General features: G+C 45.3%; 1 protein-coding gene across 1 annotated transcript in view; it reads left to right on the forward strand.

The window, feature by feature from the left end:
* The window catches only part of LOC119188309 (solute carrier family 12 member 2), a 132,346-nt gene that overhangs the window by 82,893 nt on the left and 35,456 nt on the right, over positions 1–13,997 (forward strand). Inside the window, exons 2-5 of the mRNA XM_037436282.2 lie at positions 11,061–11,153; positions 11,987–12,062; positions 12,466–12,561; positions 13,001–13,140. Of these exons, the coding sequence (XP_037292179.2) occupies positions 11,061–11,153; positions 11,987–12,062; positions 12,466–12,561; positions 13,001–13,140 (405 nt within the window). The remainder of the gene's footprint in view (positions 1–11,060; positions 11,154–11,986; positions 12,063–12,465; positions 12,562–13,000; positions 13,141–13,997) is intronic.

Here is a 13,997-nt window from a genome sequence, read left to right on the forward strand (position 1 = left end):
CACAGATACCCAGCGCCTCGATTCTAGGAGGCATTGGGTTACTATATACGTATAAGACGGTATTGAAGCTCAGTAACAACTGTGAGATTAAAACCCGTCAGTAAATTACTTTATGCTCTAATTGCCTTATGCCAACCTTAATGATCACTCTATATTACCTTCCACTGGAAGAAGAAGAAAAAAGATGTGCGCTGCTTTATAACGTGCTTGTAGAAACGAAAAGAAAGTCGTTTTATTCTTTCAATGACTTGCGCTCGTAGTGCCTTTGCCGTATTTTATAGTCGATGCGAACGATGCCACTTACCAACAACTACCTGAGTATTCGTACGGTTTTATACGTTTCTTGCGACGACCTTGTTTTCGGCACCACCGTTGAGGGTTCTGACCATACTCGCAACGAGCGAGCCGTAAATCGTGCTCTCCGGCGTACACACGTGCATGCGGTGAAAGCTACAACGAAGGGCCTCTTGTCTGCGGCCTCGTCTTGGTGTCGCGTGGACTGCGGCAGCATCGGAGTAGTTGTAATTTAACTTGCCTCAAGTAATCCAGTCAGATCGCGTCCTGCTTTACACGAAGAAGGGTCAGGTGGCAGCAGTGTCCTTTTTTTTTTACATGTACTCGGAAATTTTGTCGTGCATGTTCACGACGAACGCACAGTGCATGCAAAAAAAGGTTAAATACAAACCTATGACACTTGATCGAACCCATATAATTACTATGTTCACAAACATGGCAAAAATTTGTTTCAGAGAGAAAATATCGAATTTTACAGTTTAAATTACTGTGTATTATAGAGAGATTTTTTTTTCGATAAATGTTCTGCTCTGTACCATCGCGTCGAAAAAGTACGACCATTGTCGACGGACACAAAGTTCAACATTTGAAGCACGCTTCACAGCAGTTCTTGCCCTGCGTCGACTTAAAACACTTCTTATGCAAATACAAATACAGCGAAAGAAGTTGATGCGCGCGCGCGTAGCTACAGTGGTACATGATTTCTGGCATCCAGCGCGCTTGCGCGTCATCCGACAGTTGATGTGGGCCATCACTGTCGCTTCACTAGTGAACATAGCCGCCATATTCTGAACTGTGTATTGCAATGCGAGAAAGCCAGCTTCAATTTTTCTTTCTTCATTAGCTCTAATCACTGGTTATTCTTGATTGATTGATATGTGGGGTTTAACGTCCCAAAACCACCATATTGTAACAGGGAGTATTTAATAAGTGAACGCCGGGTGGATCACTGGTTATTCTTGATTTATTGATATGAGTGGTTTAACGTCCCAAAATTACCATATGATTATGAGAGACGCCGTAGTGGAGGGCTCCGGAAATTTCGACCACCTGGGGTTCTTTAACGTGCATCCAAATCTGAGCGCACGGGCCTACAACATTTCCGCCTCCATCGGAAATGCAGCCGCCGCAGCCGGGATTTGATCCCGCGACCTACGGGTCAGCAGTGGAGTATCTTAGCCACTAGACCACCGCGGTGGGGCTCACTGTTTATTCTTCAAGATGTCGCAACCTGTAGTTCTTTACACATATACAGTGTCGCAAATGGTCACAGATTTGTAGCATTCGTGAAGCTATACCCGAAGCTGATTACGTATCCAAAAAATTTTCGCCTTCAACCGTCGAGGTAGTGGTAATTCTCTCAGCTTCTCAATTATCTCGTAACCAATGCTTCGGGGACAACGGGGCCAAATTTTTTATTCAATGTTGGAGGACCTAAATTCGTGGTAAAATAAAGGTGTTTATACTACGCGGGATGCCTGACGTTACATCGTACGTGTTTATTTACGTGATTCCCGAAATGTCACGTGACTGCGCCGTTTGTGTTAAACATGCCGAAAAAATCGGCGTTTTAAACTTTTATTGCCCTCGTTTCTGCAACTACTCCTTGCCCCTGTCGACCTCCATTTTATTCACGGGTGGTGCCGTTCCCGCTTGCTATCTTCGTCCGTCACTGTCTGTAATTGGGAGAGGAAACCCACCGGAAATGCGGCCCCCACGGCGTTCCTCGATTGACCGTTTCCGCACACCGTGTGTAGTTGCGCGCAGTGAAAGCACGCTTGATAGATGTGCGCCGTAGGAGCGGCTTAGCGCGAAGCAGATTTCCCGACGGGGAGCCCACGAAGACGTCGGCTAAGTCATTTATATCCGCGTCCGTTGACCGGAGGCTGCTCCGAGATTGAGTTTGACAGACGTCGTTATTGGGGCCATCCAAAGCGATTCACTATAGCTCAGTTGTGGTGGCTTCTGGATGTTATCTGCGATTGAATCCTTTTTGTACGACGAAGCACAACTTAAGCGAATTTGCGTATAACAACGACAGCACAGCTCACACCTTGCAAAAACAATTTTATATTGTGGGAACGTTAATATTTAATGACAGCTCATTACTTTATTTCAACTACGTTGTAAGCACTTTTTGCCATCTCCATTTAGATGGTCTGGGAGTAATCTGGAACTGTGGCGTAGTGTATCCGCAGTTTTTTTTGTTTTTTTTTTGTTCAAGAAAAGTTTCTTGTCTACGTGAATACGGGGTCTAAAAAAACTTTTTTTTTTCGTCGCGTCATCATCACACTCATAGTGACTGTCCGAATGTTAGCAAGTCGTTTACTGAGTCCCGAATATATCAGTACTTGTTTTGCAGCGTAAACTGGGTTACCATGGCACTACGCCATAAGACTTGCAAATCGTCATAAGGCGCTTTCTTGAACCATTGAATGACATCGCGATATCATTGAATATTTCTATTTGCATGCCGTGGCCTATGTTACATCGTCCGCAGCTCATGTTCTCGCCGTATAGCGGTGCGATAGAGTGTGAAGCTCTAAAGACGAATAGGGGAGCACCTGAGTAATTTTCGCCGTGTTTGCATGTCGTTGATGTAGTTTAGATAGCTGACACCAAGCAAAGATTTGGTGGAATGACTTAGGCCAGACCAGGGGTTAAAAGAGTTTGTCAATACTGAAAAAAAAAGAGAGACTAAAGGATAAAAAGGTTGAATAGGAATAACAGCACCAGATCTTATATGTACGTACTTTCCATAACTTAAAAAGCGCACCCAATGTTCCGCTGCAAGTTATGTATCTCTTATACATAACTTGCAGCGGAACATTGCGGAAAAAAAAATGGTCGCATAGTGCTAGCTCACGTGTGCAAGAAGATTGATTGATTTGTGGGGTTTAACGTCCCAAAACCACTATATGATTATGAGAGACGCCGTAGTGGAGGGCTCCGGAAATTTTGACCACCTGGGGTTCTTTAACGTGCGCCCAAATCTGAGCACACGGGCCTACAACATTTCCGCCTCCATCGGAAATGCAGCCGCCGCAGCCGGGAATCGAACCCGCGACCTGCGGGTCAGCAGCCGAGTACCTTAGCCACTAGACCACCGCGGCGGGGCAATGTGCAAGAAGATGAGCTTATCGTATAGGCGCTGGATAAACATGCACACAAACGAGATAACAACCGGAAACTCGAACTGTAGACTATTCTGGAGAGCCTATATACAATCTTGAGCAGCGCGATTGTGCTGGTTATGGGAACTTTGATATGATATGTGGGGTTTAACGTCCCAAAACCACCATTTGATTATGAGAGATGCCGTAGTGGAGGGCTCCGGAAATTTTGACCACCTTGGGTTCTTTAACGTGCACCCAAATCTGAGTACACGGACCTACAACATTTCCGCCTCCATCGGAAATGCAGCCGCCACAGCCGGGATTCGAACCCGCGACCTGCGGGTCAGCAGCCGAGTACCTTAGCCACTAGACCACCGTGGCGGGGCTGGTTATGGGCACTTAAGGTCCGTTATGACATCGCGGAAACGTGTTGTTTTCGTCAACGCATTGACCTTCAATACCCGTAACTCAGCTGTAGAAGAGGAATTTACAAAACAGCTGTATGCCAAGGATGTGGGGCTCGTTTGATGACAATTGTTGTAGCATTACAGCTTCGGGTCGCTGTCACATTTTTTTTTCTGCCAGGATTGCTGGAAAAGCCACGTTGCTTATATAGTCTTCAGTGACATCTATGTGCCTCTCAGAGATACGAAGGGTCAATAATTACATCGAAACTACGCGTAATGCTATGGGAACAACGCATGCGAGTTAAAGATAAGAGCTTCCCGTGTGCGAATCTTACAAGGTCCACCTTGACAACATATCGGTGGTCTGCTCTTGTCAATGATTATTTAGCGCAACTCGCTCATGCAGTTGCCCGACAGCATTGTTGGAATTCCCTTCGATAAAGCAGCGTTCCCGGCTTTACAGTCGCTCGAAAGTCTCGAATAAAAAACGTGGCGTGAATCAAAGTGTGATGACACGTGTTGGGATGTATACGACTCTTTGCGTCCGACAGAATTACCTCGAAAGTGGTTGTTTATGTCTCTGAAAGCGTGACGACGCCGCTGAGAAACATGAGAAGGGTGCTCTCGTGTTTCCTGTTCAACGTTTTTCGCGCGCTTATACGATGTGAGTAGTCCCGAAGGACGCGAAATGACCCATTGTACGGGACGCATGCGCACTCGGCTCGAGGAAAGAAAAACAGCTTCCTTATTTCGCCAAATGAACCGAGTGGGCGTCAAATAGACTGCCCTTAAAAGAAGTTCCTCTCACCGCTTTCCGAGCCGTCCTCTCTGCGAGTCGTAAAATCTCCGTTCGTTTCTTTTTCTCTTTACGAATGTTGCCACGGTTATTTGTATTTTCTCGGCGAGATATACTATATAGTGCGGCTTGTAACAGCGTTGTGTGACAATACGATGCGATAAATGGGAAATCTGTTCGCGTTACTTAAATTTCTAGTTGAAACTTGGCTCACGTCGGTCGGTTATTTCCTTATCGAATTTAAATAAATGGGCAAGTGTCCTGCGTCGCCTTTGGAGTGGAATTGTGTTCCGTAAGTGAGCTCTAATCTGCAATTCATACTGTGGCTTCTGTACAACGTTTTACGCTTTGCGTCGCTATGGCATCTTACGCTGGGTATACGTGTGCCGTTATTGTCGAGGAAGCGCAAGGAAGCGTCCTTCTTGTCCTTTTGTCGTCGTTCTGCTCAAGCGCTGCAACTATATTGTCATGTCATGCCAATTAGCCCACACTGCCACACTCGTAAGTGCGACTCCGGTTTCGGAGGCTTTCGTTTCGAGACGTATACTGGAGCGCTTGCGGAACACTTTAAAAAGCTCAAACATATTTCGGTAAGAGGCCAATGGGCAGATAGGCTGCCATGAAGCGGCACTTGGCGGATGATCATGTGTTACTTTAGGGCGTTTATTCACTCACTCACTCACTCACTCACTCACTGAATCAATCAATCAATCAATCAATCAATCAATCAATCAATCAATCAATCAATCAATCAATAAATCAATCAATCAATCAATCAATCAATCCTCGTGTCATTTGCTTAACAAAAATTTCAAACATTTTACGAAAAGACAGCTGGTTTTCGTGGATCGTCTCATAATGTCTACTTCCATATTTGCCTGCACGCTCCTGTAGAAAACGTTTTCAGCGATGGTGATGGAGCAACAGGACGGGCCGGCCGTCTTTGGAATCACTGCTTCGGTTTATGGCATTTCGTCAACCGAAATTTGGCTGGTTAAACGTCGTTTGTATAGGGTTAACGTTTAAAATTTCTACGTTGCCTCATCCTCACATTATATATAGTTTGCGAAGTTTTGTTTCGTTCGATCGGCTTTTCAACAATGGCGCTCTCAAGCACCGCTCATAGCAGCAGCGGAAAACAATGATGTGATGCAGCGCTGGAAAAAAAAAATAAGATTATACACGCATGCCCTTGGAGTTTACGGTCGCGGGACTTTCGACATCCATTTTCTCTACACGGCGTATACCTCGACCCGCTGATCAAAAGGCACGCGGTTGTTTAAAAGGCTTTCGAGCCTCGTTCGGTCGATTACTGCCGTAGCGAAACGCCGGAAGGGTACCAAGTGCAAAACGTAATTAACCTGGCGTAACCACTTTGCTTTGTCGAGCAAGGCGGACTTTGCTTTATAGCGGGTCACGTGACTGACAGACTTGATGTGGTCATGCGGGATTACGACAGGCGTGCGCGCCCCTGCATGCACGATAAATCATCCGCTACTTCAATGCAGCCATAGAACGTTCTTAAAGTGCGGTCGTTGCATATTTCGCGATGGTATAACACAACCTACGTGAAATGTACGGATGTCAAACAAAAGGAAGTCAGCCGTTACAGTTTTTTTTTGCATTTTCTTCTGGCGATTGTGTTTTGATAAGCTCCTGGTAACCACTCCCAGGATATGCCCCGCCATTGTGGTCTAGATGATGATGATGATGATGATGATGATGAAAGAACCCCTGATGTTCAACATTTCGGGAGCTCTCCACTACGGCGTCTCTCATAATCATATGGTTGTTTTGGGACGCTAAACCCCACAAATCAATTAAGCAATCACTCCCAGTATGGTTAATGTTTTTCGGCAGGAGGCATTAACTGGTATGCTCTTAGAGAACAACATACCAAAAAAAAAAAGTTATCGCCGCTCATGTAGATTACGATTGCTTGACCTCACTCGTATAGTTCGCACTTTCCCGGATCAGCCGTGTGCACGCTATTACAAGCGCTTCACGGGCTGTTGTAATAGATTTCGGGAGCAGACGCACGTGGGTGGTGCAGTTGCTAGTGTGCAGCGGCATCGTTAATTGTGTGCAGCAGTGTGAAAACAGTCGGGATTACCAGTAGACCGAAAGACCAATTTACTGAACTTTTTTTTCCCGTCTGGCATTGTATTGGCTGTCAGATATCACGTGCTGTCTGAGCGATATTTGAATGGCAATGTTAATTGGTCCAGTAGACGTGATCCGCACGAATACGCTCAACCTAAAGAGACAAAATTTTTTTAGCGTTTAAAATAGCCTTTTGCTTACCAGAGCGCACCCCTTAATACCATCGCTTCAAAAAGAAGGTAAGCACACTGGTTATGTTTTCAAAACTCGTTTCAAGGACATAAGCAATGACATCTAACATTCATACACTCCCACTACCTCTTATCTGATCCGCGTGCACTTAGCGTAATCATGTCCTTTCTGGCTTCTTTTTTTATTTCTGTCTTTCTTCTCCGAGAATCTATCTCTCCACGAAACCGTTGCTCACGAGACACCTGCTTCTCGAGCGGAACTTCAATAAATATCCTTATCTTTCTCTAGTTGCATATGAGGTAGTGACGTGGGCTTGTTGGTACGTGATATATTTTTTTTTTCATGAGGTTGAGCGCGAAGAAGTACAAGGGCAAACGTGTGAAGAAACGTACAAAAGGACAAAAAAAAAGACTGAACTGTTGGCATCACTAGAATTTTATTTCTAGCATAATAAATTCGATTGCATTATGCAAATGAGTAGCCGTGAGCCTTTTGTCCTTTAACTGTGCGACTGTTCGACGCCACTGTTCGCTTTTGTCGGGTAGGTACCTCCGCGCGTAGCGACGGCAGCTGCAAGCAAGCATTCACGCCACCAACCGCGCGCTGTCGAGTGCGCACCCGCTCGTAAGCAAGTCTTGGGGCTTTCTAGTCTCGCTGTTGTTTCTGCCGTTTCCCCCTGTCGGACGTCCCGCCGGTGGCAGCCGACTCGGTCGCTCGCTTGCGTGCTGGTCTTTAACGAGGACTCCGTACGTCCCTGCGGATGCTGCGCAGACGAACGTACAGAGAGAAGAAAAAGGGAAGGAGTGAGAGGGTACACGATAGACTAGGTCGCTGCAGGAAACATCCCCCTCTCTCTCTCGCTGCTTTCGAAGAGCTACGCAGCACCTACACCTTCTAAGCCAGTCAGGTCCCACTGAAGAGACAAAGGAGTCGCCGTCGTGTGTCCGCGCATCTGACAGGCGGCGCCGAAAAGCAATTTGCCGTTCGCGCGCGCTCTAGCGCACCTTCTACCAGATGACGTGCCCGTCGATGTCTTATCAGCAGGAACTCGGCTTCGTTGAGTCTTCGGTTGTTACTCGGTTATTAGAATCGTGACCGCAAAGTCACGACATACTCGTAGGGTTTGACCTTACACGTGAATGTCAAAATGTTCAGCGTAGGCGTGACCAGATGGATGTCTCGGGGTCTGAACCGCCGTGCTTTTGATTTTTAAAGATTGCATGCATATATATTCACGCACGGCACGCATAAAGACGCCCACGAACATAAAGAAGTGTTGAACCTGCCCCCTCCTTTATACCGAAACAGTATATATATCCTGGTTACACTCTTGTGTGGTTTTGTTCCGAGATGTACACTCTAAACGAAAAAAAAAAACGCCTAGGTGAGAGTTTTTGGCTTGTCCTCTAGAACACTCCCGTCTGTACATCTTCATATGCCCACCGAACTGGGTGTAAATAAAACGCCCACGGAAATGCATACATAAGAAGTAGATTGGGCATAAACTTTACCCTCATTGCGGATCAGGGAAAGGAGCGCGGGGTTTTCTCTTTCTTACATGGGCTCATTGTTTAGGTAAATATAACCAGCTATTTGTTGCTAATCGCAATGCAGCTGAAAACGCTCAAATGTGGTGGTTAAGCGGGCTTTTTGGTACGTGCACGTAGATCATCAAACAGCGCAGAATCGGGACACCGAGAATAAACCACGCAATGCAGACACTTGTTAAAAAAAGAAATTAGTGCATTGTGTATACACGAAAGTTTGTGATGATTGTGATGATTGCATGAAGGAATACTAACGTGACGTTTTGTACTTGTCAAGCGTTTAACTTATGCGTTTAGAAAAGCTTCAAACTTTTTAGGTGCTATCAAAGGTACTGCGTTGTGGCAAACTACTCTATGTCGTTTAACTAGTGCAACACTTGTTTCAACGTTTTTTTTTTAAATTTCGGTATGCCTTGTTACTGGGCGATCGTGGTGCCACCACGCCAATTTTTCATTCTTTCTGCCATCAGCGTGGCTGCTACTCAAGAACACAGCCAAGGTCAAATCGCGCTGCGTCCTGAATTTCGTTTCGTTATCATCAGCGCCACGACACACCTACAGATCATACGGTTACGTAAGGCGGTCAAAATTTCATTGTTTCGTGACGTCACCATAACACCCACGACATCTGGTTTGTGGTGACGTCGTCGTAACTTCTATGATGCCAGATTAAGTATTGCGAGAGCAACAGTTCTAGTAAACTGAAATGGTCTTATAACAACCTTGTTGTTGGTGAGTATACTCGTTTTATGTTCGACAAGCATGCAGTAGTTTCTGCATACAACCTCGCACTTTCCTTCGTACGACCTATTTTTATTTTGTTAGCTTCTTCATTTCACGACGTGTGCTCTTCAGTTTCTTCGTTGCGGTTTTGCTCTCATGTTGTTGGCATACGTAATGTTGTTCGTGCCATGAAAACCGTTTAGAACCTCTAAGTTGGAGGTGATTGATTGATTGATTTCTGGGGTTTAACGTGCCAAAACCACCATATGATTATGAGAGACGCCGTATAGTGGAGGGCTCCGGAAATTTTGACCACCTGGGGTTCTTTTAAGTTGGAGGTGTGCAGATGCTCTATAAAGCGCACTATCGCTCAGTCGCTAAGAAAAGAAAACTAGCGATAATGAAGAGAAGGCTAAGTGGAACTGCATTGTTGGGTCTGTTTACGAGTTTACTTGGCGTCAGTGTCGTACTGCCTGTTGGAAGCGTACGCTGTGAAAAAACACGAAAAGCGGCAACTGAACAAAAGAAACGGCGCAACTCCATTTGTCGTTTATTGTTTCTCCTAACAAACAGCTACGGCTGCGAAGTGCGCTCTGCTTGACAGTTCTTTACAAATGATTAGTCGAACTCAAGTCCATACGGAACGACGGCGCTTTCATTTTTGTCTCTGTATATTATTTACCACTCTACGACGAATATTTGGAAGCGTGCTCGTATACTTTGAACCGAATGTCACTGATGGGTCTTTGCTGCACTTACTGCCAGCACTCTGCGGCCTTAGCAACAGGTGCTCCTCGTCTAAATGGGTCAACTTCGCTCATCCGCAGCAGTACACACTGGCGGCGTCGATTGCGAAATAGCCTCTTATTTGCGAAGGCTGGTTGCTTCATAAGCTGCAATAAATATCCATCATTGTATCAGCAACCATGAATATATCAACAAGAATGCATCAGGACAAGTCTTTAGGTTGAAGGAGAGGTGAGCGGCCCGATTACACTAGAACCTAAGGTTTACTTTTCAATTGTGATCCAAGGGGCTTGCCTACGGAAGTGAAGTGAAAGCCGGCTTGCGTGTCCTGTATACGCTCTGTAATGATCTCTTTCGGTTCGCTGTTTCAGTTTACTGGAAATCGTTCGTTTTGTGTGTGCATATGTGCATGCATGTCTGCGTCTCTGCAATGTGTCACCTTCAAGTGTTCTGGCTTCGGCGTTATGTATAGTATGATGCTCTCACTTTCAACTGAAATGAATTAAGAATCCCATGAGTAGAATACCTTATGCACACCTGCGTGCGTGTGTGCATACATACATACATACATACATACATACATACATACATACATACATACATACATACATACATACATACATACATACATACATACATACATACATACATACATAAATGAGGGGGATGACCAAGGCAAATAAGTTTAGCACGTAAACTTCTGTTTCTCAGACAGAGTAGCCACGAACATTTATATGTGCATTTCCCTAGTATAATTCTCACTTTATAGATGAAAAACAATCCTCTTGTTCAAATTGGGAATCGGGTCCAGAAACGCGCCCACAAACCTTACATTACTGCGCTTCCTTAGGAGCAAAATTTTTTTGAGGTGCGAGATTCGTCATCGGTCTCTTAAACAGCGCCATTTTTGAATCTGGCAAAAAAGTACGACAAATCACCGTTTAATAACTGACAAGCTCGCAAAAAGAAAAGTTACGATTTGCGAATACGTAGGATTGCTTGGTTTGTATTCGAATATCACTCATCAAGTGAACGACGAGACAAGTCGCATGTTCTCATCCCTCGTTGTTCTTCGACGACTGTGTCTTGTTATCTTCGGGCTTTGACTGAGCTTTTACCCTCGTTTTGTGCGCAGCAATCGCTAGAGAAGTCTGCACGCAACGCCGCCGACGAGGTGGCCATCAAGGGCAAAGGAGCCGTCAAGCTGGGATGGATCCAGGGAGTGTTTGTGAGTGGCGGACGCACCTTTGCTCTTCTTCTTCCTCTCCCAACAGTGCGCACGTGTAGTACTGTTGTTCCAAGGGAGTGTTTACGCCTCGTTTCACCCAGAGCTGGACTGCAGCCAGTGTCGCTAGGCAGTTTAAAAGAACACTATACTGTTTGTAGTTTTGGACAAAGCCCCGTTGAGTAGACAAACAGGTTCGACGCTTTTCTTTTCTTTTTTTTTGTGTGTGTGTGTGCGTGCGTGCATGTGCCGCAATTGCGGATGGCACTAAGATTGAAAACTGCATGTCTTGCCCTTCCGGACCCGTCCGCGCTTGCGCCACAAAATGCTTTGTCGTTATCATTATAAAACAAAATAAACGGAGCATTGTCTTAAGTAGCCCAGGTCGTATGTTGTGTGCGTCTCCTGTCTTGTTATTAGAAGATGATGAGTACTCTGTTCAATTTAGAATTGAACAAGACAAAAGAAATTGTCTTCCCGGTACGTAGAACAGCCTATACCGCCATTTTGCATAGACGGACGTGACGTCATAGTACAGGCATCAGACGCAAGTGACGCATTATGGATTCCGCCTTTCGCCGCCTCTGCTGAAATTCAAGAAGAGGCTCATCGACAGCTTTCAGTGCTGCTTGCTGAAACTTAAGAAGAATAAGAAGAAAAAGGAGGAGAAGGGGCTCGCCGACTTTTAATAAAAGACATGATTAGTGCGTATTATACAGGGTGGAAAAGTCAATGACTACTTTTACAAAAGGAAGAATATTAGCCTCAAATATGGGCGTAATATCGATCTCCCCCTTCCTTATTAACACCTTCTCATGGATGTCGTTCTCACGCAGGTGCGATGTTTGCTCAACATCTGGGGCGTAATCCTGTTCTTGCGGCTGTCCTGGGTGGTGGGACAAGCTGGAATCGGTACGTCTCTGCAACCCTGCACTGCCATAGAATAAATTTCCGGCTACGTACTCGAAACGACGAATGCTACCGATATAAGATACCGATTAATTCCAGCAAGGCCTTTCGCTTACCTTGCTTCCAGTGTCAGCTTATGTTCTTAGTTGCACAAAAAAAAAAAAACAGTGTCACCGCCGCACTGTTTTACGATCCAAAACGGCGTTATTCCTTACCTATACGAGTGTGCAAGGCTGTGTGCTTGTACACGTGTATGTATTATACAAAAGGGAAGAAACATTCAGGTGGATCTTTAGTGTAACCTCTATATACTCAAAATGTAGCCTTAATTGAGCATAGATTGCGTGCTCTGAGTCACAGCTTCTTACCCCGACGACGTGTCCTCGCTCTCCAATCGTTCGTGCAGGCCTGGGCTCCGGCATCGTCATTCTTGCCTCCGTGGTTACCATGCTCACAACGCTCTCCATGTCTGCCATCTGCACAAACGGCGAAGTTCGAGGAGGTAAGAGCGTCGCCCTGTATAGTGGACGCAAGCCCTTTTATCTCCGCAATCGGGTATCCTAATTATTTACTTATGCCCTGATAATTTACTTACAAATGCGTCATTAGTTGCTTTGCTTGTTCTTATTGAACTGTACATCGCCTAAAAGGCCTAGGGCTTAGCCGCAATGCACTTTTTCATTGGGCCAGATACTAACCGGAAAGGCTATTGCACAGACAGATTTTTGTGGATTTTCTTTCGACACTGATCAATAAAACGCTTGCTTGATTGATTGATTGAAAAATGAATTAATAGACTGCCACCAGAAGCATCACTTACAGTGGAGCTGTAGGATGTGCTCTTCTCCACCGAGCTTGTCTACGAGGCTGCATATCCACAGCACGCTTCACCTGCTTTCACGATAGAGTGTTCGCATCACGCAATTTGCTCTCTCCCGCAGGAGGCACGTACTACATGATATCTCGAAGTTTAGGGCCCGAGTTTGGCGGCTCCATCGGGCTCATATTCTCGCTGGCCAACGCGGTGGCCATAGCCCTCTACGTGGTCGGTTTCTCGGAGACCGTCCGGGACCTGTGCAAGGTGAGCGAAAAGATGGATATGACGTGCGTGCTATAATATATCACTTCGGCAGTTATTAGGGTGGAGGCGATCTCGCCTTCTGTTTCCATTGTTGTTAGTGATTTTTTCGTGCCCATACTTTCGATGACTTTTACGCGTCCAACATACTCAGTTTTTGGAGATTGGACTAGGTCCGCCATATAACGGGACAGCTGTTCGTAATATCTGCAGCCAAATTTATGGAAGAGGCGTGCGCCCTCCTGCCGTTTGCGTTATAAGAAGAGCTTTTGTTTTAGGTTATTCAATAAGTGCGGGTTAATATTCATGTGCGCTGAGTCTGAGTGGCAATATACGAGTATATACAAGGCGTCCAAGTTATGATGCAGTGCGATTAAAAAAAAAAAAGGAACGGCGTTACGCGAAGAAAAGCTAGTGCATATAATTCCCAGTGTACTGTATCAACCGCTACTATTTTTTCGTTAATGAAAATTAATTAGTCATAATCATATTTGTCACTCAGAAGGTACTCACCTAATTATCAATATGTCAATGAGGCAGTTGTGCGCATGTTGAAACATCTGTCTGTGCTACTTTGAACAACGTACTAAATGCGCGCTCATTTTTTTCCTGTTAATAAAGAAAGCCCGCGAAATATGAAAGATAACACGTGAAATAGACCGCTGCGCGCATCGAAAAGAAACGCCCTCAAGCAAGATAGCCAGTAGCAATGAAGGAATTGTAGAAAGAAAAGATGTACGGATCGCGCTATCTGCGACTTCCAGTCCGAAGAGACGCGCCACCTTGATCTTAAAGAACTTTTTTATATATTACTCTATGCTTACGCAGTCAAGCTGTCATCGCTCTAATCGGAACAGTGA

This window comes from Rhipicephalus microplus, chromosome 1 (assembly GCF_043290135.1).
Source record: "Rhipicephalus microplus isolate Deutch F79 chromosome 1, USDA_Rmic, whole genome shotgun sequence".
NCBI classification, from domain to species: domain Eukaryota; kingdom Metazoa; phylum Arthropoda; class Arachnida; order Ixodida; family Ixodidae; genus Rhipicephalus; species Rhipicephalus microplus.